This window comes from Urocitellus parryii, chromosome 12 (genome assembly GCF_045843805.1).
Source record: "Urocitellus parryii isolate mUroPar1 chromosome 12, mUroPar1.hap1, whole genome shotgun sequence".
Taxonomy (NCBI): Eukaryota; Metazoa; Chordata; class Mammalia; order Rodentia; family Sciuridae; genus Urocitellus; species Urocitellus parryii.
In genome coordinates, this window is record NC_135542.1 from 88,628,095 (window position 1) to 88,653,713 (window position 25,619).

The 25,619-nt window shown below is 40.0% G+C and overlaps 1 protein-coding gene across 1 annotated transcript; it reads left to right on the forward strand.

The window, feature by feature from the left end:
• On the forward strand, window positions 1-25,255 carry Mxd1 (MAX dimerization protein 1). Its single transcript, XM_026405130.2, has 6 exons — window positions 1-288; window positions 1,024-1,123; window positions 6,191-6,220; window positions 18,897-19,011; window positions 20,706-20,865; window positions 21,108-25,255. The coding sequence occupies exons 1-6, from the start codon at window positions 216-218 to the stop codon at window positions 21,293-21,295; spliced, it is 666 nt and encodes a 221-aa protein (XP_026260915.2). The 5' UTR covers window positions 1-215; the 3' UTR covers window positions 21,296-25,255.
• Window positions 25,256-25,619: the final 364 nt, after the last annotated feature.

Below are 25,619 nucleotides of genomic sequence, written 5' to 3' on the forward strand. Positions count from 1 at the left end.
TCCGCGGCGGTGGCGGCTGCTGCTCTGCTCCGGGTTCTGTCACCGTGTCGGCGGTGCCCAGCTCACTGGCCCCCTCCCCCTCCCGGCGAGCGTGTTCGCCAGTGGCTCCTTCAGCCCTGCTCCGCGGGGTCCACAGCGGGGCGCGGGTGTCCGGCGGCCGCGGCGAGCCTGTGGGCAGTGGGGGTTGGTCCCGTGGCTCCGGCCCCCGGTGCAGAATGGCGGCGGCGGTTCGGATGAACATCCAGATGCTGCTGGAGGCGGCCGACTATCTGGAGCGGCGGGAGAGAGGTGCACGGGGACTGGGAGGCGTCTGGCCCGAGCCGGGGCCGGGGGTCCTGAGGGACTGGGCGGTGGGTCAGGGAGCCCAGCCTCTCCGGGGGTGGTTGGAGGCGCCGAGAGCGCTACCGCGAGCGCTCCCAACCCCTCCGGCTTTCCCCACGCGCGCTCTGAAAGGAGGCCTCTGCTGCCCCAAAAGCAATGAATGGGGGTGAGAAAGAAGCTGCTGTCCCCCAGGTCCTGGGCGCAACCTCCTCCCCACCCCCTTGCGAGTAGGGTTGCCCAGAGCCTTCTCAGCCAGTCCCCTCTGATTTACCTCACCTGTGCTGGTGCCCGCCAGCCCCCAAGTGGACCAGCGCCCTGTCTCCTAAGCCGAGGAGCAGTGTCTCGCCTGGCCCCGGGTCGGGGTTCGCCCCGCACCTTCGCCTGAGGTTGCTCCCACTTAATCCACACCAACCTGCTGGACATTGCTAATGGGCGACCAAAGCTCGGCGAGCTTAGCCACTTGCTGTGTCTTTCTCAACAATGAGCAACTGGAATCTTCTTTTACACCTGCTTGGAACTAAGGGTATTCACACAATTTAAAAAAAAAAATCATTGTTCTCAGAATTCCACCTTGCTCTGTTTAGTTATTTCCACAATATTCTTTTAAAGATAAATAAATAAATGAAAAGGGGGAAACTGTGAAAGGGATGGAGTATTAAATGTTCTAGGCTCATTCATTAACTGGATCCTCCGGTTTTCTAGAAGCTGAACATGGTTATGCCTCCATGTTACCATACAATAACAAGGACAGAGATGCCTTAAAACGGAGGAATAAATCCAAGAAGAATAACAGCAGTAGCAGGTAATTTGGTAAATATTTCTCTTTCTCATCTAGATTATACTGTAGGTGATATAAATGGCAGAATGTAAGTTGTCTGTTGTGATTATAACCCTGTAAATACATTAAGTAGTGATCATGATTCAGTAATGCACACATGGTCTTAAGACATTTGAGGAAGCAGTCCTTCAGTGTAAGTTGAGAGGACTGAAAAGAGAAAGAAAAATGTTTTCATTTCTTTATGATCTCTTTTAAATTTTAATTTTGCTTTTTTCCCCTTGCTGAACAAAAATTTGTGAAAGCTTTAAGTGAGATTAGCAATCATGTCAATATTTCACCTTCAGAAGTTGCAAGTTTAGGGCCAGTTTTCTATAGATCAAAATGCTGGACATTTTCAATTTACTTTTCATAATGAAGATTTTATAAACATTAACTACTGCAGTTTGTCTGATAATCTAATTTGTCACATCTATTTATAATGACAAAGATGAATGATTGAGGTTAAAGCCTACCTCTCTAGTGATGCAGGAACAAATAATATTAAACTACTAATATGTTACCTTTTTGTGTTAGCCTCACAGATTGCCCTATAGTTCTTAAAAGCTATAAATTTCACTGGAAAGTATTTAATTAATGGTCAGTGAAATTGTATATTAAAGTCCTAAGCATAGTTCCTGGTACATATAAATACTCCATCATTCTTCTTACCACTTTTTCCTTCTCTTTTCCCTTAAAATATTATTTGGCTAGGAATTCTGTTTTATTAGATTCATTCAAGTTTACCTTTCTTGCTAGATTAAAATCATTGACATTTTCATCACTAATTTAGAATCCTTATCCTCCTCTCACTCTCATGAATAACTTGTTGCAAGTTACTATGTGGGTAGCCTCTGTGGCTTAATACAGACCACTTAAGGCTAGAAAGGTCCCACTTAAACCTAAAACTCATTTGTTCTTGTTGCCTAGTCTGGCCTTGGTTCACCCCTGGTCCTTAGTATTAGTAGAATTACAGGATGTGAGTAGCACCTTTGTGCCATGCTCTTGACTAAGATGCACATGAAGGATGAACCTGCTAATTACCTGGCGGATTTTCCTTGTCCTCCCATCTTAAATATAACCTGAAGGTTGTAGCCAATGATTCTGTGGATGGGCTAAAACCCTTTAGGAAGGATGTAAGTATTGACTTGGATTACATATGGTATCAAAACAACTAAGCTGTGTTGCATTTTGTTACAGTTTAAACTTTTAAATTTTTGTTTGAAAAAACTTTGAAGCCTTTCAGTTTTTTTTTTTTTAAAAAGCATAGTCTACTTTCGCTTTTATTGTCCATGTTATTAATGCTTAAATACCTTAACACTTTATTTTTTCCTAAGTTTCACAGAAAGATTGTGGGGGGATTTTCAGTAGTAGTGGAAAGTAGAAAAGAAGATGTTGTTGAAGATAAATGGCTTGGTCCAGAAAAGATGATTAGGAAAGAAAACTGGTATTTGAGAATTTTAAACCAAGAAATGGATTCTTTTTAGTAACAAGCATTATTCCTACAAAGTGGCCACAATTCCTGATATTTAAAAAAAAAATCATCTCTTCTATTAATGAGCTTGGTTTGCTTTCCATGTTTAGAGACAAAAGACTATCAGAGTTGTCCATGTATTTGACTAACAAGGAATTCATGTACTATATTAAGTGGCATATGGAGCTCTGAGGGACTATGATTTTACCTGGAGATGGCACCAAGCAAACATATGAAGCAAGAACAGGTAGTTTTATTTAAGTGCGATCACTTCTTTCATGACCTGTCAGAATGTCCCTTAGCTGAGGAGTAAGTCATCTCAACAGAGAAAACAGTTTGACTCCTTGGTTTGAATCAGCTTTATATCCAAGGCCACATATGATCAGGATTTTGAACTGAGATGAGGGCAGGGGAGAATATACTGCTAGTTTACAGAACAGTAGTTTATTCCTGGTTATTCAGGTTGAAATGCTGTGCTCTTTGCTTATAGAGTCTGAGGCAGTACTTGTCCTTGAACAACAAAAAAATAAGATTTAACTACTATGTAAAACTTCTTGGGAACTGAAAATGCAGTTTATTTAAAAGCTGTTTGTAAAAAAAAATGAAATTTGAATATTGATTGTTTGGGAACCATCCAAAAACTACTGGAATAGGGCAAGATGAAACATTTTTCCTTGCTCACTGATTTTTTAAATCAGTAATTATTTATAATTGAAATCTAGAGTTTATTGTTGTTTTATTTTTTAAGAGACAAGATCTCACTAGGTTGCCTAGATTGGCCTCCTACTTACTCCTGGGTTTAAGCAATTCTCGGCCTCTGGAGTAGCTGGGATTACAGGCATGAGCCACCATTCCCAACTCTAGAGCTTTTCAAAATATGTTTTGTCACATTAGTAAAGTAGGTTTTGGCAGTCATGTGAAGAGGAAGTTCAGTTCTTTTATGACAGAGGCTGGCAGGTGCAGTGGCACACACCTGTAATCCTAGCAACTCAGGAGGCTAAGGCAGGAGGATCACAAGTTCAAGGACAGCCTTGGCAATTTAGAGATACCCTGCCTCAAAATAATAAATAAAAAGGGCTAGAGATGTAGCTCAGTGGTAGGGTGCTCTTGGGCTCAATCTCCAATACCATAAAACAAACAAAAACCTGCTGAATAGCTGAACTGACAATGAAGAGTCTTTCTGAACCCAAGGACATTTCTCATTTTTCACACTGTAGTTTGACTTAGTTATCTTTTCATCTGAAATTTGACCTTTATCAGTGATTCAAGAGTTACCAAATCTTCAATAATCACATGGAAAAGTTTTGACACAGGATACCTATGTATTCTTTTTTTTTTTTTTTTAAACATTTTATTTTATTTTTTCTTAGTTCTCGGTGGACACAACATCTTTGTTGGTATGTGGTGCTGCTGAGGATCGAACCTGGGCCGCACGCATGCTAGGCGAGCGCGCTACCGCTTGAGCCACATCCCCAGCCCCCTATGTATTCTTATAATGCTTTAATTAAAAATGTAAATGCATAACCAAAAATAGGCAGCAAGCAATCTCTGACTCAATCACTTTTGAAATGGTTACTTTTTATTAATAACTAACTCAGTTTTAGCAAATAAAACGCACTTCAGCAATGACCTAGCCATTAGGTAGACATCTCCCTTTAAAAAGCACCATGTTTCGACACCCTTAAGTAATTAGGTAAAATTTGTAGTTTCCAAGACTCTGTTCAGAGTTTGGAAAGAGTTGTGCTTCTTATGTTGTTTTTTTTTTTTTTTAAGTTTTTCTTGGAAATTCAATGTTATATAAATATATAAATCTGTCTCTATATACATCTCTTTAAAGGATCCAAAAATGTTGGATATGAGTACCGTGCAGGCTGCTATTTTCTACTACCTTTTCAACCTATTCGCCTTACTTTCCACCTATTTACTGATGGCCCTTGACCAGAGCTAAACAGGGAAATTTTGACCAGCTGTTGTCATTTACTTTCATATATTAAAAAAAAAAAATCTGTTAAGACTCCAATTTCTTATTCCCATTTAAAAGTAAAATGCCACATAATTTAAAGCCAAAGGTTTGCAATATAGGCTGGGTTCTTGGTAACTATGGTATCCTGCTGGTCATTGAAGGAAATAAACCTTAGAAAAATGTACCTGACGAATGCTGATGCATAGCCAAGTAAATCAACTGAAAACTTTAAGTTTTGAGGTCCATGTATCATTTACCTAGAAAGTAAATATTCTAAAGCTTAAAATACCATCATTATTCTCATTTCTTTTTTCCTCATAAATAAAAATTCATCTCCCAAGGGCCTAGTAGAAGAGAAATTTTAGTGCAGGCCTAGAAGTTTCCCATTTCAAGACAATACCCTGCACTCACCCAGACACACATAATTTCACTGCCTCCCATCTGTGGTGTAGGTGAACTTGGTGGTGAAGTCCCCAATGTAAATGAGTAACTGCGCATCCTCAAGGTAATCTTCCTCCATGGTTGCTGGGAGACTTTATCTCCTAGACTCAGTAAAGCCACCAGTTATGGCCCCACAGAATCCAGGACCTGAGCAATGGCATAAACTCCTAAGCTGATTAGATTCCAAAAAATTTCAGTAAGAAATGTCAAGATTCAGCTCCTTTGTAAAGCTGGAGGTTACCAAGTTCATAACTGGTTAGGAAGGCATTGGATGAGGACACTGAAGAGGGGCCACATTGACTGACTTCCTGTGACTTTGTGGAAACTTTTCCATAAAATCTTAAGCTAGATCTTATCTTCAAAGTCAACTATTAACACACTAATAAATATAATTTTACACTCCCCCACCTTTTATCCAAGGCTTTCTCATTAATTTTGCAGTTGTTACCTCACTGATCCATGCTTTTCAGTGGTTTATTGGTAATAATTTTTATTCCCATTTTACAGAAGAATTAATCAAGGATAGGATTGTAAAAATTTTTAAATTGTCTATAGTACTGGTCAGTGGCAAAACTGAACTTTGAATTCCACCCTAACTTCTGCTGTAACTATCTAATTGTCTCTGTGTTAAGCTGAGTTTTGGAAACCCCTCCCTAAAATCACTTGATAGCTATTCAACAGTAGCATCTTTCGGAAGGCTGTTAATTCATGGAGTCAAAAGATTGGGGGAGGATTATTTTACTGATTAAAACTGTAAGCTATAGTCAAACAACTTAAATTAAATTTTGGTGTATGCTACCCCTAGAAAAACCTGCAGGGGGGGGGGTGCCACCTCCTCTGTTTTACCCTAAAGAAAGCTTTGTGGTATTATATAACACAAATTCACATTGCATTGCACTGCTGTTTTTCTCTTTGTATAAATAGACTCTTTTCTTTCCTTTCTTCAAAAGGATTACTTTTATACCAGGAAATGTCACTGCTCCTTGAACTCTGTTATAGATATTTACATTTATCTAACTTCCCAAATGGACTAATTTCTTTGGAGCCCATGAATTTTTCTCCCTTTCTCTTTTATCTTACCAACTTTGGACAGAAAGAAGTTAAAATAATTGTGTTGATGTTGAAATTTAGTCCTTTAAGACAAGAATAATCTTATTCTTTTTGTTTCCTCTTTCAGATCAACTCACAATGAAATGGAGAAGAATAGGTGAGCTGGGGATTTGGGAGGTGGAATGTGGGGTGTTTTGATGCATTTTCTATTCAAGTTTTTGGTTGCTTTTATTTTTCTCTCTTCCTATTGGTGGCACCTGATTTAAGAGTTTACTCAGGGCCCTTTAAGCAGCATTGCCCATAATCTTGAGTGGATGAAGAGCTTGACAGTTCCAAAGACCATACCCTTGACCCGTCCCCAGCCCCAGAGGACTCCTGAGGAATAAATGCCTTTATGTAGTTATCCCGCAGACTATAGCATGTTAATTCCTAGGCCATATTTCTACAAATAGCATTTTAAAAAATGTACATACTACTGAATATAATTGGCAATGCTGTCTTAAATCTTGTATACACACATACACACTTGTGTATACACACATGTGAGTAAACTTGCAATTTAGTTGTGAATGAAGATTCTCAAAATTCAAGCAAATATGGGTATGGTGGAAATTTGGAGATGGTGACCAACAAGAGAAGGCCTGCTCCCCTCACTGGGCTCCATTGTGCCACAAGCCTGAGTTGATTCTCTTTCACCTTGATTGCCTCTTACTGCTTATTTAATTCTTTATTTTCCAAATGAAGTTGCCCATCCTTCAGTGACATAGCCTAGTGGTTCCCACTCTGTTTGCATGTTACCATCATTTGCAATGCTTTTATTTTAACAATTTAAAAAATCTTGGGCTGGGGATGTGGCTCAAGCGGTAGCGCGCTCGCCTGGTATGCGTGCGACCCGGGTTCGATCCTCAGCACCACATACCAACAAAGATGTTGTGTCCGCCGAGAACTAAAAAATAAATATTAAAAATTCTCTCTCTCTCTCTCTCTCTCTCTCTCTCTCTCTCTCTCTCCTCTCTCACGCTCTCTTTAAAAAAAAAATCTTTTCATGTTAAATACATCATATACATACACTTGTGTATTTCATGGGGGTAGAAAATAGATGTTTGTTTCTTCTGATTATATAAAATAACTTTTTATTATAGAAAATTTCAAATATACAAACGTAGAGTGAATAATGTAATCAAGTCTTGTGTCTCCACCACCAGTTTCAGTAATTATTAACATTTTTGCCAATCTTCTATAATCAAAACTATCCCTCTTCATGGAATATTGTAAAGCAGATTTTCTATCTCTAGTAAAGACTCTTTTTAAAAAATGACTACTTGCTTTTTACTATGCTGAAAAACAATTAATGGCAATTTTTTGTGGAGCTTTAAAAAAAAAATGCCCAGACCTCATCCTTAGCAATTCTGACTTAATTGGTTTGGGTTGAGACTCTGTACTAGTATTTTTCAAAAGCTCCCCAGGTGATTCTCATGTGCAGCCAGGGCTGAGAACCATCGAGCAAGTCTCATTCTAGTCTCTGAGCTCCCATCAACTTGAAATGTGGGCTACCCATCCAAATTGAATGGCTTTCTCGGTGCCCTGCATGAACAAGAAGATAATGTGTAACGATGGCTCTGTAAATACATGTGACTTTCATGCAAACCCTCTTTGATAAAGGAGTCTGACTCTGAAAGTCAGGATCTGAATGATATTGATGTTTTATCAGTAAAAGGGCAGACTAGACCCTTACCAGGGAAGATCTTGGAAAAGGATGAACATTTAGCCTTTCCTCACTGCAATATCTTCTGTGTGTGTGTGCACACGCACTCGTACAATGTTGGTTGAGTGTCTCACTGTACATGTAATTTTTCCCCATCCCTTCTTCCCTCTTAGCTGTTCTGCGATTGTGACAGACCATGTTTCCTTTGTGCTTAGAACTTATACATTGTGAACTAGAAACTCAAAGGTATTATCTTTGGAAAGGTGGGCAGCTGTGGCTTTCCTTTCTCATCTTTAGATTTGCTCCTTTCTTCTGCCTTTGCAGCAAACTGGGTAAACTGGGAGGGACTATTTCTGCTGAGAAGGCTTCTAGTTCTCCTTCTCTCCTCTAACCTTTTAATTAGGCATTTATTTGTACAATTACTAAAATTTCATCCTTTCAGGTAAAGACTCAGACTAGCTAGACCTCTTTGTGCCTTTTACCTCTGCAAGAATTCCACACAATGTTAAGGCATCATTTATTTTAGAAACTCAGGGGTGTTTATTTTCTGTCTACTTGTGGCCCAAGAGCTTGGGCTGTGTACTAGGTATTAGGTGAGTTCATACCAGGGCATCTAATCAGTGAGGTCCTCATCCCAGAGAAATGTGTGGTTTGTCTAAAGAGAAACATGCAGGGACTGTTTCAATGAATATGCTAAGTGATTGAAGTATGCACCGGATTCTATGGAGGCAAAAATTCTAGAAAACTGGATTTGAAGTCATTATTGGGCTAGCTACTTATAATTCAGATTGCTTCCATATGACCAGTCGATTTTTACTTGTGAAAGGAGTAATCTTCCCCCCCCCACCCCCCACTTTCCTTTCTTTTTGGAATTCGGTCCTATAAGGTCTTAATAATTATTTCACTGGTCTGGAGCATGTGAACAGAAGAGAAGAAAGTAAGGACTCAATTTACTTAATTTAACCAAGCATTGGTTGCTGCAGTTCAGGGAAGGAGTTTAAAATTGTCAGGCTTTTCTCCTTTGTTTGTGCAGATACTTAAGAGTTTTTTAGTTTTAAGATCAAAGAGCTACTCTTATAATCTCCCTGGCTTTGGTAGCTGATGCCTATAAAGAATACTACTCTGCTAAATGCTAATATGTGTTAGCCTTTTTTTACTTAAAACAAAACAAAAGATTGTCAGGGCTCTCAAAAAATAAAAAGCAACTTATGATAAGAAGTTCTAAAATTAGGAAATTGTATAATTGACTATACTTCTTCTTAGAAGCCTTTTTTGTGGGTGAGCCAATGTGGCTCAATGGTAGAGCACCTTCCTAGAATGTGTGAGGGCCTGGGTTCAATCCCCAGTATTGCAAAAAAGTAGCTAGATGAAACCTTTCTGTGGTACCTTAGAGGTTCTTAATAATTAGTGTTACTCTAGGTTATCAGGATCCACTATGAGGATATTAGATTCAACATTGTGACTTTTAAGTAACTTGATATTGGTGGGAGGGTAAAAGAAGACATCTAGAATGGTGGCGATGGTATCTTCTACTCAGTAGAATAAGCATTGGTTAAGTACCTACAGCCATGTAGTTGGCATTGGGAGTACTGAGCCCAGGAACAACCAAAGCCCTGCCATGGGGAGCTGTTTCCATATCACTCCAGCGAGGTCCTGTTTGTTGGCCCTGTTGTTGTCCCATGGCCTGCAGCATTGTAAATAATTGGGGGGTGGGGGTGAAACCTCCTAAGGAAACACCCTTGTGTTGGTATACATGGTGTTTCCTTTCCTTTTCTTTTTTGTTATTTAAATTCATCTTGTAAAAATATTTGAGAAATATAGAAAATAATCCTAAAAACTAAAATTTTGTCAGAAATAAACTAAGAGAACTTCAAAATATTCTTTTCAATTATTTTGGAAAATAACTCTAAAAATATAGATTAGTGTAAAAAAATAAGAAAATTCAGAAAAGCACAAAGAACATAAAAATCATCTGTAATAGGCCTCTCAGGGATAACAGCTAGTAACATTTGTTCCACATCCATCTAGATTTTTGTATATTTTGAAAATCAACATAGGATCATATATTAAATAATTGTAGTTTGTTTCTTTTCAAGTTACTTTATGGACATTTTCCATTGTCATTAAATCTCCATCTCCAGCATTACTTTTAGTAAATGCTCAGTATTATGTCATGTGGTTGTGTCGTAACTCCTATAACCATTCCCCTAATGTAGGTTCTTCCCAGTGTTTTGTCAATGTAACTAATGCTTCCTCAAACAGACTTGTAGATACACCTCTGTTCAACATCATCTTTATTTCCATAGGACAAATTTGTAGCTGTGTAATTAATGGCATACAGCTTTTTATGATTTTAGATGTTGATTATTAGGTTGCCCACCAGGCAAGTTACGGACAGTATTTTTCTTATGTCTTTACAGTTGATATTATAACTTAAGACTTTTATCAGTTTGATAAGTCAAAAACAACAGCAACAAAAAACACACAAAGGCAATTTGTTTTAATTTGCATTTCTTGTATTACTAGCACAATTTAAGAATTTTCATGTGTGTATGAGTATGTGTTGCTGTTAAATAACCTTTGTCTAATTTTATATACTATAGAGTTTATCCCCTCCCTCCCCCCTCTCTTTTTTCCTTTTGCAGTACTGGGGATTAAACCCAAGACCTCACACATTCTAGGTCATTGTTCTATGACTGAGCTACATCCCCTGCCCAACTCTTTTATTTTAAAAAGATTTAATAATGTAAAGGATATATATATAGAAGATATTACCCCTTTTTTAATTCACATAATTGTCCAGTTTGTCATTTACCTTCAGGAAATCTGTCTCCTCTCACTGATTGAAATTGATGCCTCTGGTGTATACTTAACTGCTGTGTGTGCCCAAGTCTATCCCTAGACTTGTTCTTGTAGTCCACTGATTCATTGAGCCATTCTTTTTCCTTGCCTTTATAAAAGTATTTTTAATCATTGAGGTTCCATTATTTATTTCAGAGTCTAGTAAAGCAAATCTCTTCTTGCCTTCATTTTCCTTCCTTTTTTAATTTTTCCATACTCTTAGCTATTTTTAACAGTTTTTTTTCCCACAAATTTTTAACCAAACTGTCAGTTCCCATCCCCCAAATTCTTTGACAATTTTAAAAAATCAAAATCACACAGTTCCAATATAAATTAATCTTTAAAAAGTTTATGTTTACATATTAGGTCTTTCTGCTCAGGCTTTGGTGTGAGTCTTAATTTATTCAGACCTCTTTACCATGTCCAAGTAAAGTTTTGTATTGTTTCCTTGTAGATCATCCACATTTCTTGCAAAAGCTAATTCCGAGTTTATATGTTTTTATATTGCTGTTCGTTTCCCATTGAAGTTAACTAATCAATTCTTATTTGAATATAGGAAATCTTTTAACCTTTAGTTGTTCTGTCCTGTTTATTGGTGATAATTCTGCTGTTTCTTTCTCTTAGCTTTGAATTACTCTGCTCTAAATGCCTTTCAGTAAACCCTACAGCAAATGGGGACTGTGATTACATGTAAGTTGCAGCCAACAGGTCAGGAGGCAGTGCTAGAATGGACTCTTTCAAAAGAAGGCTCTGGCATCTCCTTTAATAGTAGACACTCATTTTTCTGGAATGATACACATGCAGGCCTTGCTGGAATTAGGCAGCTGGTCTAGACAGGTTACCTCTGCCAGAGTCTTCTGACCCTATAACAAAAGATTTTTGTGTGTGCTCTGTTGGGAAGATTCAGCAACCTGATCTAAGCTGTTATTTCCATTTGGTCAAACAGGATTTCAGTGACATCTGGTCTGGCATGAGAAACCATTTCAGTCAGGTCTCTTCTGGCAGAATGTTCTAATTTATCATAGTTCCCTATAGTCCTTTCTTTGGCATTCTGACTTTTCAAATGACCATGTTTCTCATATAGGAAGGCTGAGGGCCTGACTTGTGCATGGGGCCTGGGTTGTGGTATGTATTACACCACTCTTACTGCTTCTGAACTCCCTTGACCACATTCAGGTTTCATCTAGGATGTCATAACAAATCCACATTTGTCGCCCCATGGGGTAAGGGCATACCTATTCATTATAGAGGGTCAGCATAGGGATCAGTGTGCAAATCCCAGTCCGTGCTAACAAAGTGGAGGAGATTTGTACCATTAGTCTCTCTTTTCTGCAGTATATATTTTGGGTAGATGGCATTTGCCCTTGGAAGCACTTGGAAAAAAGACCAATGCTGATTATTTTACTAATTTCCAATCCCCTAATTGGAGCACTGGGGGCTACTCCCTGATTTGTTGTCATAGGAATTACTAGTCAACGAGTGGGCTAGAACTAGCCATACTAATTATAATATTATAAGTAAAAATTAGGTTCTTGAAAGGAAATTTAGCAAGGTATACATTAATAAAGAAGCAATCTTAGCCGGGCACAGTGGCGCATGCCTGTAATCCCAGCAGCTTGGGGGAGCTGAGAGGCAGGAGGATCGTGAGTTCAAAGCCAGCCTCAGCAAAAACAACTCAGTGAGACCCTGTCTCTAAAGAAAATACATAATAGGGCTGGGGATGTGGCTCACTGGTTGAATGGCCCTGAGTTCAATCCCAGGTACCGCCCCCACCCCCAAAAAAGAAGCGATCTTATATCTTCAAAATGTAGCCACCATGAGTTATTATTTATACATTACTCACTGAGTATATTATTACCTTTGTATTTTCTACAAAGATGTGTCAGCATAGTTGTGAGGAATCTTCAGAACTTTCCAGGTTCCAATTAAGTTAGTAATAATGATGCATTTGACAATCATTATCCCTCAAGGGAGAAATAATATCTCCAGGGATTATTTTAGAAAAAGAAGAAAAGTACTTCCCTACCTCCCAAAGCATGATTTGTTGTCTTCATCTGGATTTTTTGTTTTAAGGCTTTGTTCCCAACCCAAAATCTATTATGACTCTTAATCACTTTTAGGGACTAATTTTTGATTCCTTAAAAAGACTTGTTTCTTCTTACCCTATACCAAATACCCTCTTTTTCTTACTATGCAGCTTATGCATAACTACATCTGAAATTATTTTTATTTGACCTCTAATTATCCTATAGAATTTATGATACTAGTAATTGGCTAAGTCTGTGCAACATCAAGGTTAGAGATAAAATGATGAAACCTCAGAATTAAATAAGCTGTTCTTTCTTTTTGGGCAATAATCTTTGGCCCAATTTTAATGAAAAATTAGTACTCAGGAAGGTCAGATATATCATGTTCCTTAGGTAAGGCTATCATGAATTACCAAAGATATCACATTCTACTCTTATGTCAGTGTCTACAGATGCATTATTATTTCTAGGATCCAGTGGGTTAACAAGAAATAGAAGACAAAGTCACTTCCATTATTTGGTAATGAACAAAACAGATGAGTTAGATACATAAGAGGTCCACAGTGTATGAATGAATGAATGAACATGATCTTTTTTGGGGGGGGGTGGAGAAGGGTATGATGGACTACAAAAGCTTGAAAATCTTTTAGGGAAATTTAAATTAAACAAGATGCTTATAGATAAGGGAGGAGAAAAAACATTTGGTAGAGGGCAAAGAAGAGGCCGTTCTGGAGCTTCAGGTGAGAGCTGATATTTGTCATGGTAGTTAAGATAAATCATTTTGCTGTAACTCATTTACTTTGATCACTCTGACTAAACTTTTGCACCACAAAGGCAGGGACTTAGTCTTATTCAGCATATATCCCAGTACTTGGGAAAGTAGTAGCACACAGTAATCCTTTAAGAAATGTGTGAAACAAATATATACTTCAAGATGTCCACCCATGAACTTAATGACTTATCTACCCTCTTTACTGACTGTCATTCTGCCTTGGCCTTATAATTCTTTTTTTCTCATACTTTGCTGTGAAAGTCTGAGGGAGAGAGTAATTTCAGTTACACCTTCAATAAATAAAAGTAATTACCAATAACAGTGCTTCCCCAAACATGTACACATGTGCGCAGATGCACGTTGACACCTCATTTGATACCACTTTCAATCTTGACTACATCTAAGTCAGGAAGAATCCTAGGTATAGAATACTAAATTCTGGAGCTATTCTCTTCCTACAGTATTACTCTTTTTTGTTAAAACTGTTCCCCAGGTTATACATCTACCAGCCTGAGAGAGAGAGAGGAATAGATTCAAGCTTAAATCTGGAGGCAGAAATATAAGGAGAGCTCTTTCAGAGTTGTCTAAGGGCACACTCTGGATAGCCCAGGTGCCTTCTGTCAGACCAGAGCTGCCTTCAGTTATAACTTCCTTCACTTGGATTTTTGGTTTTCCATCCTTCATGACTGACAAGTGGCATGCGACTATATTTTATATTTAAATCTTTTATCTTTTGGAATTTATTTAGATGTTGACCTCCCCACTCCCTTGCCATTTTCCAAACAAACATTTCCCCTACCAATGAACTGGAGTGTTATCTTCCTTATATGCTAAATTCATATCTATTCTTAGGTTTGTTTCTGGTGACTTTTATTCTGTTCACTTGATTTGCCTGTCTGTTCTTGCATTAGTCCTATGCTGTTTTTAATTATTGAAGCTTTATAATATAATTTAATATCTGGTACAGCACATTCCTCCTCATTAGTCTTCTTTTTCAAAAATTTTGGCAGTCTCACACATTTATTCTTCTAAATGAAGTTTAAACTAATTTTCCAGCATTAAAAAGAATACTGTTGAGATTTTGTTTTCTTGGAATTGTGTTAAATTTGTAGACAAACTTGGGAAACAGTGACATTTTTACTTTGAGGGTTCATATCCAGGAATGTGCTATTTTTCCACTTACTCAGATTTGCTTATGTCCTTCAGCTATGTTTTATAGTTTTCTTCCCATAGATCCTTCCCAAACTGTTACAGCTGTTTGCTCCTAAATATGCTATAGTTTCTTCTTACTGTGAGAGCTTTTAGTTGTCTGTATGTGCCTGGCTTTGCAGGCTAGTGTACATTGGCCCCTTTACCTTTCTGTGGCCATTACAGTGGAGGTGCAGGAGGGAGGCCCAGGCCCTTCAGGAAGCTTCTCCTGGAGTGAGGCAGATGCTTCCCTCCTGTCCTTGGAATCCTTTCCACCTGCTTCTACATGGTGTGTGGCTACAAAGCAATCTTTCCCTTTGTATTTATTAGCTTTATAAAGTATTTTTTTTATTTTGAAATGTAAAAAAGTAATACTTTTAGCATAAACAGTATCTGCATTTCCATAGAAAAAGGATTTAATTTTTTCGTTAAATATTTTAATGACAAAAGAGGACTGTTTTCTTTAAGGAAGAGTTCAGCAAACTGAGTTTTATCAGATAGCCTCTTTCCACCTGGTGACACACTTGGAGTTCCCTGTTGGTTGTAAGAGGAGTGTTAGAGCGCTGTAATTGTCTGTTTGCGCACAGTAATTACCCTTCTTGAGAGGAAACTAGGATTGAAAGAATAACTGCAGCCATGCACAAAGCACTCCATGTCAGACCCTGGCTCAGGTCCTATGATCCTATAGACCAGAGCTATATCAGCCTGTATATAATAATCAAAGTAATCTTTCTAAAGAATTAGCAGGTGAAGTTTGTTAAAGTTCATAACCTAGGTACAAAGCAGTATGGATCAGCATTAAAACATGCTTTCAGGGCAGGAGGGAGCCAGTGTTTGGCACAACACCCTTCTACTGGGGCCGGGAGCTGGGAGGCAGCTCTTGGCAGCAGGAGGACTATCCCACGAAGATGTTATGGGAGGAGATCCAAGTGGAGGGGTCAGATTGAGGTATCGGGTGGCTTGCTGTTGAGTATATGTGGCAAAACCCCTGCTAGTTCCCCAAGGGTCGTTAGACCTAGGTCAAAATGGGACAGGGACTGAGAGGAAAGAGCTGAGACAAGTGGTGGTTCTGCTTGTTTTGGATCTGGGAGTTTGATGGGGTACCTTGGATTAGCCACAGGATTCCAGATTCCAGGATGATGGGAGGAGTGTGTGTGTGTGTGTGTGTGTGTGTGTGTGTGTGTGTGTCTCAGTTGAAGTAAAAATCCTCACTGGAAGCTGTTACCAAGGAGTCCATTTGTTTCTTTATCTGGTGCAGGGGTTGGATTTCACTACAGTATGATGGAACTGAGCCTGTTTAATATCCCTCCTTTGTGGTTGGCCCAGGTTCTGGCATGGGGAGGTGTCTGCAGGCGGTGGCATGTGGGCAGGACAGCCATCAGGTTGGAGCAGTAAGGTGCTAGGAAAGGCAAGGAAGACCCTGCCAAAAACAGAAGTTGGCTTTGGATCTCTACAAAATAACTCTGGTTCTATTTTTTTTTTTTTTTTTTTTTAGAACTGGGCCAGAAAACCCTGAATGAACAGGTATTACCCTCAGCTTGATTAGTCGAAAGTCTTATTACTAGTTTCACGCTGGAAGTGTCCCTTGGAAACCCACATTTGGGTAGTGAAAATAGTGCTTTTTAGGCTATACTGCTGTCTAACTAGAAATGACAATGCATGGAAAGATGACTTTATTACATTTTTATCAGTGGACAAACTTCCTAAAAAATTTACATACTCATATCTGTATTTAAATTCTCATCATAAAGACTAAAATGATACTGTTGTGAATCATGTAGTCATTGCAAATATCAAGTAGGCTCAAAAATGTCTAAATATAATTTTAATTTTTTAACTTTTTTCTCCTGATTTGAAAATCAGTCTTCAAACCTTACAGTAAGAAATAAGCTGGTGAGAATACATATGTAACTACAGAAGTGACTAGTTATACTTCCTCATTGTCTTTCTGAAATCATGATCTATTTTCATGGCTCTTTTTGAGGAATGTTGTCCATGGTGAAAAATTTATCCACAGCTTCCACTTTTCTTTATTTTTTTCCCATGCAATAGTGGGAGGAGCAACCTGCTCATGTGAGTCTTTGCTTGTGGCTCTTCCACAAGGACAGGTTTTCAGAGCCAGTAGAAGTCTTATAAAATACTATAAAGCATTTGTGCCCTTACGTCTTCCCAGCTCAGAAATGAATGCTGTACTCCTCGAACTTGTCAAAGTTTAGAGGCTCCTGGAGCAGCCAGGAAAATTTCCTCATGATCCAGATGAGGCAGGGGCTCAGGAGAACATCTAACTAGAGTTTCCTAGATTTGCCTTTGGGGAATATCCCACATCTGGTAGAGGTTGTGAATTGCCTTCCTAGGTCAGTATCATGCCTGTTTATTGAGGGTTTTGGGGTTTTTTTTAACCTGTATTCTCAGCTTTTGCTAATATAGTAACATTCTTCCTTACATTCTTATTTAATATTCTTAGATAAATGCATATTTATCTGAAGGCGTAAGACTGAGTACAACTGCAGGTGCAAAGATGTAGTGGAGATGGACTCTGTCCTCTAGAAGCTTAAAATCTAGTTGGACAGATGACACAAGCCACTCAGCAAACATTTATTTAGCCTGTGTGTGCTGGGGGCACTGTGCCTACACAGCAATGATTAAGCTGCAGACCCAACTTACTAAGGAGTTTGCAGCAAATGGTTAGGAAGCAAATACCAAACGACATGGGCAGATCAGTGAACTTCCCAGGGAGTAGTGGTAACCAGTAGGCCCCCAGGAAGTACAGCATCTGCATGTGCTGGGATGGCTTGGGAAAGCTCTAAGGAGGTGATGGGCTTAAGCAGGTACTCCAAATCTTGGCTGTTTCTCTCATGAAATCTTGGCTGTTTCATTCATGGAATCTGCTTGATTCTAGAATATAGCCCAAATCAAAATTTCAATGAAGGGTAAATTTCCAAAATTGCGAGGACTCTTGTTTTCCTGGTCATTCTGTGATAAAAGATTTTCTTTAGTGGGTAGTGTTGCTGTCTTCTCATCCAACCTCTGTCTCTCTCCCACTCCGTTCCATTGCACCATTGTCTATGCTCCAGAACAAGAAGCAATTCTGCTCAGCTGTCCAACAGGTTTGTTAGTACAGCAAAGGCAATGACATCCTTTTTTCATATTTAAAAACAAAATTAACTTTTTGAATTGCAATACGGTTACATGGTTGAAAAACCAAAAAGTATAAAGAATTATTCAGGCCAGGCATGGTGGCACATGCCTGTAATCCCAGCAGTTCAGGAGGCTGAGTCAGGAGGATTGTGAGTTCAAAACCAGCCTCAGCTAAAGCAAGGCACTAAGCAACTCAGTGAGACCCTGTCTCTAAATAAAATACAAAATAGGACTGGGAACTTGGCTAAGTGGTCGAGTGCCCCTGAGTTAAAAAAAAAAAAAAAAAGTTTCAGTAAAAATTTCCCTTTCTCCCTTCCTTATCTATCTAACTATTCCTTGTCTTCTCTCTACCCAGCCAGTCATTAGTCTCTTACAAATAATTCCAGTTTATGAACTTAAAAGGAAACATGAATATAGATTCTTGTTTACCGTCTATTTTACACAAAATAGCATGTCATACTCATGCTTTGATGTCTTGCTCTTCCTCACTTCATAACAGTTCTGGGAAGAGACCTTTCCCACAGTACGTGGAGCACATACTCTCTCCAAGGTCCTCCACCATGTGATGTGCCATAGTGTATTTAATCAGTGCCCCATGGTGGTCATTTGAATTGTTGCCATCTTTGCTATTACAAATAAAGCCTACCACCACAAGAATGGGATCCTAATTAGTTTTAAGTTATACTCCATACAAGTATAATATGTCAAAATTGACTCTACTATCATATATGTCTAAAAAGAACAAATGAAAAAATAAAGCCTCAATGAATATTGGTACACATGTCATTCATTGATGCACGTAAATGCAGCATTAAATACAGTTCTGGTACTCTAGTGGTTTTGAACAGGGGTCTTTTACAAAGAGAAGTATGAGTTTAAAAGGATTCTCCATTTGGCGTATCATTATTTTCTGATTTGGGTGTTCTAAATACAAATAGATTGTTCTATAATACAAAAAGATTTAACTTTGAAACCCTGGATTTTGCTTCTTAGTGCTTTTTCCCAGAGTTGTCTGGCTGCAAACCAAGTTTATTTGGCAAGAGGTAGCATTTGCCATCACTGGGCCTGGGCAACTTCATATACTTTAAGAACACACTCTTGCTGGGGCATCTTCCAGCCCACTGTGAAATTCTCACATGCTACTGCAATCTTGTTTTTGTAGGCGGGCTCATCTTCGCTTGTGCTTAGAGAAGTTAAAGGTGTTGGTGCCATTAGGACCCGAATCAAATCGACACACAACGTTGAGTTTATTAACAAAAGCCAAATTGCACATAAAGGTAAGTGTGTCTTGGGATGCCTCTTTGTCTTTTCCTATCTAGTAAGGGCTTATCTGTTGTTATCAGGGACAAACAAAGGCATCTCTCCAGGACAGTCCTGTCCTCTGAACTCCTCCACCCTGAATACAGACATCTCCAATGCAACACGTCCAAACCGAGTATTCCTCACGTCCAGAGTTCAGTGGTCCATCCAGCTTTCCTTGCAACTGTATAAACTAGAAACTCGGGGTCCTTGGGTGGCTCCTGTCCCTTGACCATCCCCAAGACCTAACTGTTTCACAGCCTCGTCTACCTTCATCTTCACCCTAACACACTTCAACAAAACCTTCAGGATCAGGATGTGGGATCTCCCTACATCTCTCTCACCTGCACTCCAGTCAGCTATCCATGCTTCCTGAGGACAATCCTGCCAAAGCACAAGTCAACACGTTCCTCTTTTTAAATTCTTGGGTCACTCAGGACAAACTGTGTCACCACCTCCCCAACACACACCAGGCTCCGCCTGACCTTGCCCTCCCTGCCTATGCAGCAGCATCTCATGCCACAGATGTCCCTCTTTCCAGCCCTTTTCCAGTCTCTTGCGCTTGTCATGTTCTCTTACCACAGGGCCATTGCACATGCTGCTCCCTCTGTGGTGCACATCCTCCCTCTTCTCCACTCATCCTCCAGATCTCAGCCCACATCCGCCTACTCAGAGAAGACTTCGCTGACTTTCCTGACTCCGTCACCTTCCTGTGACAGGTGGTGCTGTCATTAGGCATCTCAGTCTCTCTCAACCCTTGTCATAGTAGACATTGGCAGTGGTTTGTGTGACTAGTGGATGTCCCCATTATTAAACTGCAGAGTCCACAAGAGAGGAACTAGGCCTTTGTGTCCACCTTGTGTCCCCAGCAACTCAGTGTCTAACCCAGAGGCCCCCTTCAGTGACCAGCTTGAGATATGTTCAAACTCCTGAAAGCCATAGCCAAAATCAATGCTTGGCATGTTTTTATAGTCATATCTTGATTGGACAGATATCACTTTAATTTTGGTTATAGCCTGCATGCATGACAATTCTGGGAGGAAAAAAGCCTCTATTTAAAGCCAAACAGCTACAATTAAACACTTCTCTTAATTATCTGAAGAATATGAGAAGCTAGGGGGCAGATTTGTAAAAATAAGTTATCTATGGAAATGTGTCTTATAAGCTCTTCTGTTGGACAATTTGGAATCAAGACTCCAAAGGGAACTGTTATTTCCTGCTAACAAACAGAAGTTAATTGAGATTGGGCATGACACAAAAAAAGTGCTTATGTAATTGGGACATGTTCTTGAATAAACATAATTTTAAATAGAAGTGTGTTTCTTTAGCTCCTATCATATGCAATTTTCTATTCAGAAAGATGAGGTATTCAAAGGATCGCTGCAGCCCAGGGAGGCCAGGTTGAGGGGTATGGGATGCCAGCATATTGGAGCTCAGCCTCCCTGTGACAGACCAGTACCCACATTGTGCCAGCACTGTTGGAGCTGAAGGAGTCAGATGAAGCCACAGTCCCTGACCAGCGCCCTCCTGTCTCAAAGAGGCGCTTGACAAGTGACACGCCAAATGGCTTCTAGGGACAGCTGGCACATATCACTGTTGGAAGGAAAGATGCAGGGTTACTGCTGATTCAGAAATTCCCTGCGGGCTCTACCAACTACCCCTTGACTTGCAGAAACTTGAAGATTGTGACAGAAAAGCCGTTCACCAAATAGATCAACTTCAGCGCGAGCAGCGACACCTGAAGAGGCAGCTGGAGAAGCTGGGCATTGAGAGAATGCGGATGGACAGCACCGGCTCCACAGTGTCCTCGGAGCGCTCAGACTCTGACAGGGGTAAGTGTCCTCCCTCCTCCACCTGCCAGCCAGGGAACAGCGTTGCTCAGGGGAGGCTTGACAGGGAAGAAGGAATTGCTTGTGTGTTTCTTTAGCTCCCATCATATGCAGATAGAGTAGGACAACTGCCAGGAGTCAGCCTCCCTCTCCTATCAAGTTGGTTGGGGGTGGTCTGGTTTTCAGCCTGAATTTTCTGCAGATTGACTTCACTAACACGTGCATCTCTCACACGTGCCCTGCAGAAGAAATCGATGTCGACGTGGAAAGCACAGACTATCTCACAGGGGACCTGGACTGGAGCAGCAGCAGTGTGAGTGATTCTGACGAGCGGGGCAGCATGCAGAGCCTCGGCAGTGACGAGGGCTACTCCAGCTCCAGCATCAAGAGAACAAAGCTCCAGGACAGTCATAAGACGTGTCTCGGGCTCTAAGAGAGTGGTCGCTGGGCTGCCTCCCTGGTGGTTCTCCCTGTCGGATCGATTAGGTAGTGTATTGGACCTGCCCACGCCGCCCTTGCACGTAAACTTCAGTGTACCACCTTTACCAAAATCAGCTTTGTAAAAGTTTTCGAGGAAGTGCGTAGGATTGTGGGTTTCTGATTGCATCCACTAGCTTCTCTCTCTCCATAAAAATTCGTCTCTGAGAGACTGTACATTCCAATCAATTCGAAGCACCCAAGAATTCTTAAGCAATTTTCACATCTCAGCAACTTCCCCTCTTCTTTACTGTCCTCAGTAGTTGACCAGACCTTTCTTAAAGTTTTCTGGCTTACTATGTTACTTGCCTAGGAGAAATGTCCGAGTGTGTCTTGTGCTTAGGAAACCGAAGGAAACAGACTTTTAAAGTTGAGATCCTGATCTCAGAACTCCAAAGTAAGCTTTGAAAGCGGGATTTAAGAGCACTTAACCGTGGACCTCACCCCGTGAGAAAGTCAGGAATACCTCCAGAAAACACCCTCCACACACACCTTGCTGATCCCCGACCGCCGCCGCGTGTGGATGGGAGCAGTATTTCTCACTTTAGAACGGACACCTTGGCAGCGTGTCTTTGGGTCACACAGCTTAGGAAAGTTCCATCGTTGTTTGTTCCCACAAACACAACGGTACGATCTCTGTGTGCGCTGTCCTTGGACCTCGCTGTGTACTGCTGTCTCAAGGCACATTTCCCCTCCAAGTTTGTTATGCTACTTGTCTCTGGAACATTTTTTTTTCCTACCTCAGAGATAAATGAGATCTCCATTTCCCACTTCACAAAAGTGATTATGCCTCTTTTCCCCCCACCCCAAATAAGTGACATTTGGTCCAAGTCTAATCTGTTTTCCTATTTAACTTTCAGCAATAACTGAGCTTTGGCCCTAGCTGAGCTAGTGGCCATCATCAGTGAGAGGAAAGTCCACATTTCTACTCTCTGAGTCGCAGGTGGACGGAGGGGCTGTACAGTGTTACTAGAACTCCTCTCCTAATGGATTCTTTTTTGGACACACCCAGAAACTTCTTTATGGAGGCTTTTGGGTTGATAGTTTAAAAGGCTGATTTTTCTCTTTGGTTATGATTTCTCCCTTAAGTGGTCTCCCACTTTGTAGCATTTTTATTTAAGCTAAAACAGAGCACATGTATATGTACATAAGACACATTAAATCTATAAATACTATTTATTCATTTTATATAAACTAATGTAATGGAAAATAAATTCTTATGACTGTGCTTTTATAGATGTTCTAGAAACTTTGTATGTAGGTATCTACAAATTTGGTTCATTCCCCTGAATATTTTTGCATTCATATCTTTGAGGTCTTAATGTTTTCAGCCTCTAGTGAATCTTTTTCATTGAAGTTGAATCATTTGTAAAATCTGTGACGCTGCGGCAGAGTGTGTGTCACAAAGTGATGGGACATTCCTAAAATCCACAGATGCACCGCGACCTAAGGGCTCAGTGGCTGACTCAGCAACGGGCAGCCATGCCACGCTGCCCTGCTGGGCTGCGGTCACTAGCGCATCACAGCCTCACAGCTCATCCAGCGCCTCCACTTTCACACAAGTCAAGTCAAGTTCAAATGCACTCCATGCAGGAGCTCGTTCTCTACATGAAGAGCAGCCTAAACGAAGCAAGATCACTTTTGTGGGTTTTCTTTTTTTTTTTTTTTTTAATGATTTGTTAATGTATTTTTTAAAAAATGTCTTTAATTGGAAGTAGTGGACTCCTAAATGACTCCAAAGTCATCTGTAATAATTCTGTTTTGGTTTTGTTCTGCTTTTTCTTCATTTCGGCTTTGGGTGGGGGGAGGGGAAGATGATACAAAGGATTTTTTTTTTTTTATTGGTTGGAATCTTTTCCAATTACCAGCTGAAGATTTGCACTGAAATACAACTTGTATGCCTTTTGCATTTTTAAAGCCTGCTTCCTGAATTTAAGCAGAGTGGTAGTGTTCAAAGAGCCAGCTCAGCCTGTAACATGTTTGAAAAGATATATCTGCACTTTGAGGTCCCTTTCGAATGCCATTCGCTAGACCTCTCAAGCATTTTGTATGATTGCTACATCCAAGCGCCTCACAAGTCCACAATGCTGATGGATGCCATGTGGCATTGAAAACTCAAGACTTTGGAAAAGCTTGTGGGCTTGCATTGGGGGAGGGAAGGGAACAGAATTTGTGTACTTGTTTGTTTAATTTAGAAATAAGGCATCTGAGAGATGCCATTATTTTCTGTGTTTTAATTGTTGTGCCTTTGAGTTAAACTGCATTTTTGTCTTTTGGTTGAAATATGAAATGTACTGTCCCAATATAAAACAGTAATTATTTGACCTTTGCACTGTTTGTCTGGTCCTTTTCAATTTGATTGCATCTAAGTGTAGATCTCTATATTTTTAATGCACTTGTGAAAAACTGACACCAGGGTTAGACATTAGTTTCAAAGTTCGAGGTAGACCGAGTCAGCATGCTAGACAGGCTTTTCTCTCTAACCAAAACTGTAACCTTCAGGACCAGCAAACTCAGCCCAAGGCAGCTAATCCCCCTCCCTGTGTGGCTGAACTGCAGCGGTGATTCGCCAATCTGTCCTCTCTCGTTCACTGATCCACCAGCGTGACTGCTAAGAGCTATAGAGTCTTTTTGATTGTTTCATTTTTTTTTAAGCAAAATGAAAACCTTTCTATTAGGGTCGATGTGGGGAGGAGACGAGCAAAGATATAAACCCCAGCCTTTAAGACGTTGACAATTGTACGTAAATATAGATATGTATAAATATAGGCACATGCATATTTTTATGTGAAAGTTCTTTTTAAAAAAAAAACTAAAAAGAAATCTAAACTGCACTCTTATTGATACCATCGTAATGCAAATGGGAAAAAGAAGAGAACATCATCTGATTTAATTTCATGCCATGAAAAATATATATACGTGTGCTTCTGTTAACATTCCCTGAAAACCCAGCTTTCCATCCCTTGTTGGCATTGAGTGGTGGGCTGAGACCCAGGGTGTTTTGCTTGCGGTTTTCTTTTGCTTAGCAGAGATCTTGAACTCTTCAAGGTGCTGATAGAAACTGCTGGCTCCTTTCTCTACTCACAGACCTGAAGCTAGTTTAGCGATTCAAAGAGCATCACATTTTTGAGCAGACCCTAGAGTCTCCCTGTCAACCCAAGACTAAAACAATTCCATCTTCAATTCAAACTTGAGCATTAAGTAGGACCTGGCCCTGCAAATGGGCCATTTGAGTGGTGGCTGTTGTGTTGTTCTTTAAAGTGGGCATTTTCCTTTAAGCTCTACTTTTTCAAAAGAAACAAATGTCTCTCCCTGGGTTTCCTATGGGCCTCTCTCCCTTGTCTCTGGAGTGGCCAAGAACAAATCCTGGGGTCTGAAAAAAAAAATGTGTATACTAGGTGAGATGTGATGCTCAAAATAACCTCCTAGCAATATCCTGGGGCTTGAGGATGGATTTTGTGGACTTTTTTCCTCTTGCCTTCTTCCTCATCCTTTAAAGAGAGAACTTATTTTTGAAAAGCATATATATTATACACACACACACACACACACACACACACACACACATGCATTATTATTTAGGTTTTTATTCCATACTGTACTGGCAAGAATACCACTTTCATCGAATCTTGGTCTTTTCTGTTTCTTCTTTACTTGTGTCCCCCAGATTTCTTCGTCTTCCCCTCTTTACCTTCCCTGCGTGTTGAACACCAGGTAGTAAGAGCCTGAAAGGCAGTTTTCTGCATGTTCATCTGTCCTTTTTCTGTCTGACTCTGATGCAGTATGTTTTGGTAGCTGGCTACTCCTGACTTAAGAATCCTTCCTGGGAGAAGACAACCCAAGACCCTTTCCCATGAGGTGGTTTTCCTCACTCTACACCTTCAGATCTCTGTAGACTGGAGGATATTTTGTGTTCCAAGATAGTGGGGTTGGGGTGGGTGGGTACAATATGTGACTTATCATGATATTTTTTCATTATCGATATTTGTTCCCCGATTTTCTTATACTGTGTTCTTCTGGGAGAAGCAATAATTGGCACTGCTAGATTCAGCTATTGAATGGCTGAAGAAATTGAGTATGTGTGTCTTCTCTCTCAAAATCATAAAATGAGAATTTGTAAGGCACCCAATTCTAAAATTGATTTAGATTTTTAATTTTGATTTCTTATCCTACCTGAGGGGGTGATGGGTTGAAGGGGGCCTCCTTCATTTTAGCTTTTACCTGAGAACCAAACTGCCTTTCCCCCCTGTCTCTCGAATTGGTGCTCTTGAAATATTGCT

Bases quoted from the DNA above. Each gene is read 5' to 3' on its own strand.
- Mxd1 (XM_026405130.2), top strand. From the start codon at position 216: ATGGCGGCGGCGGTTCGGATGAACATCCAGATGCTGCTGGAGGCGGCC. The intron at 6,221-18,896 runs GTGAGCTGGGGA...TTGTTTTTGTAG, and splicing joins AATGAAATGGAGAAGAATAG to GCGGGCTCATCTTCGCTTGT. The intron at 20,866-21,107 runs GTAAGTGTCCTC...CGTGCCCTGCAG, and splicing joins GCGCTCAGACTCTGACAGGG to AAGAAATCGATGTCGACGTG.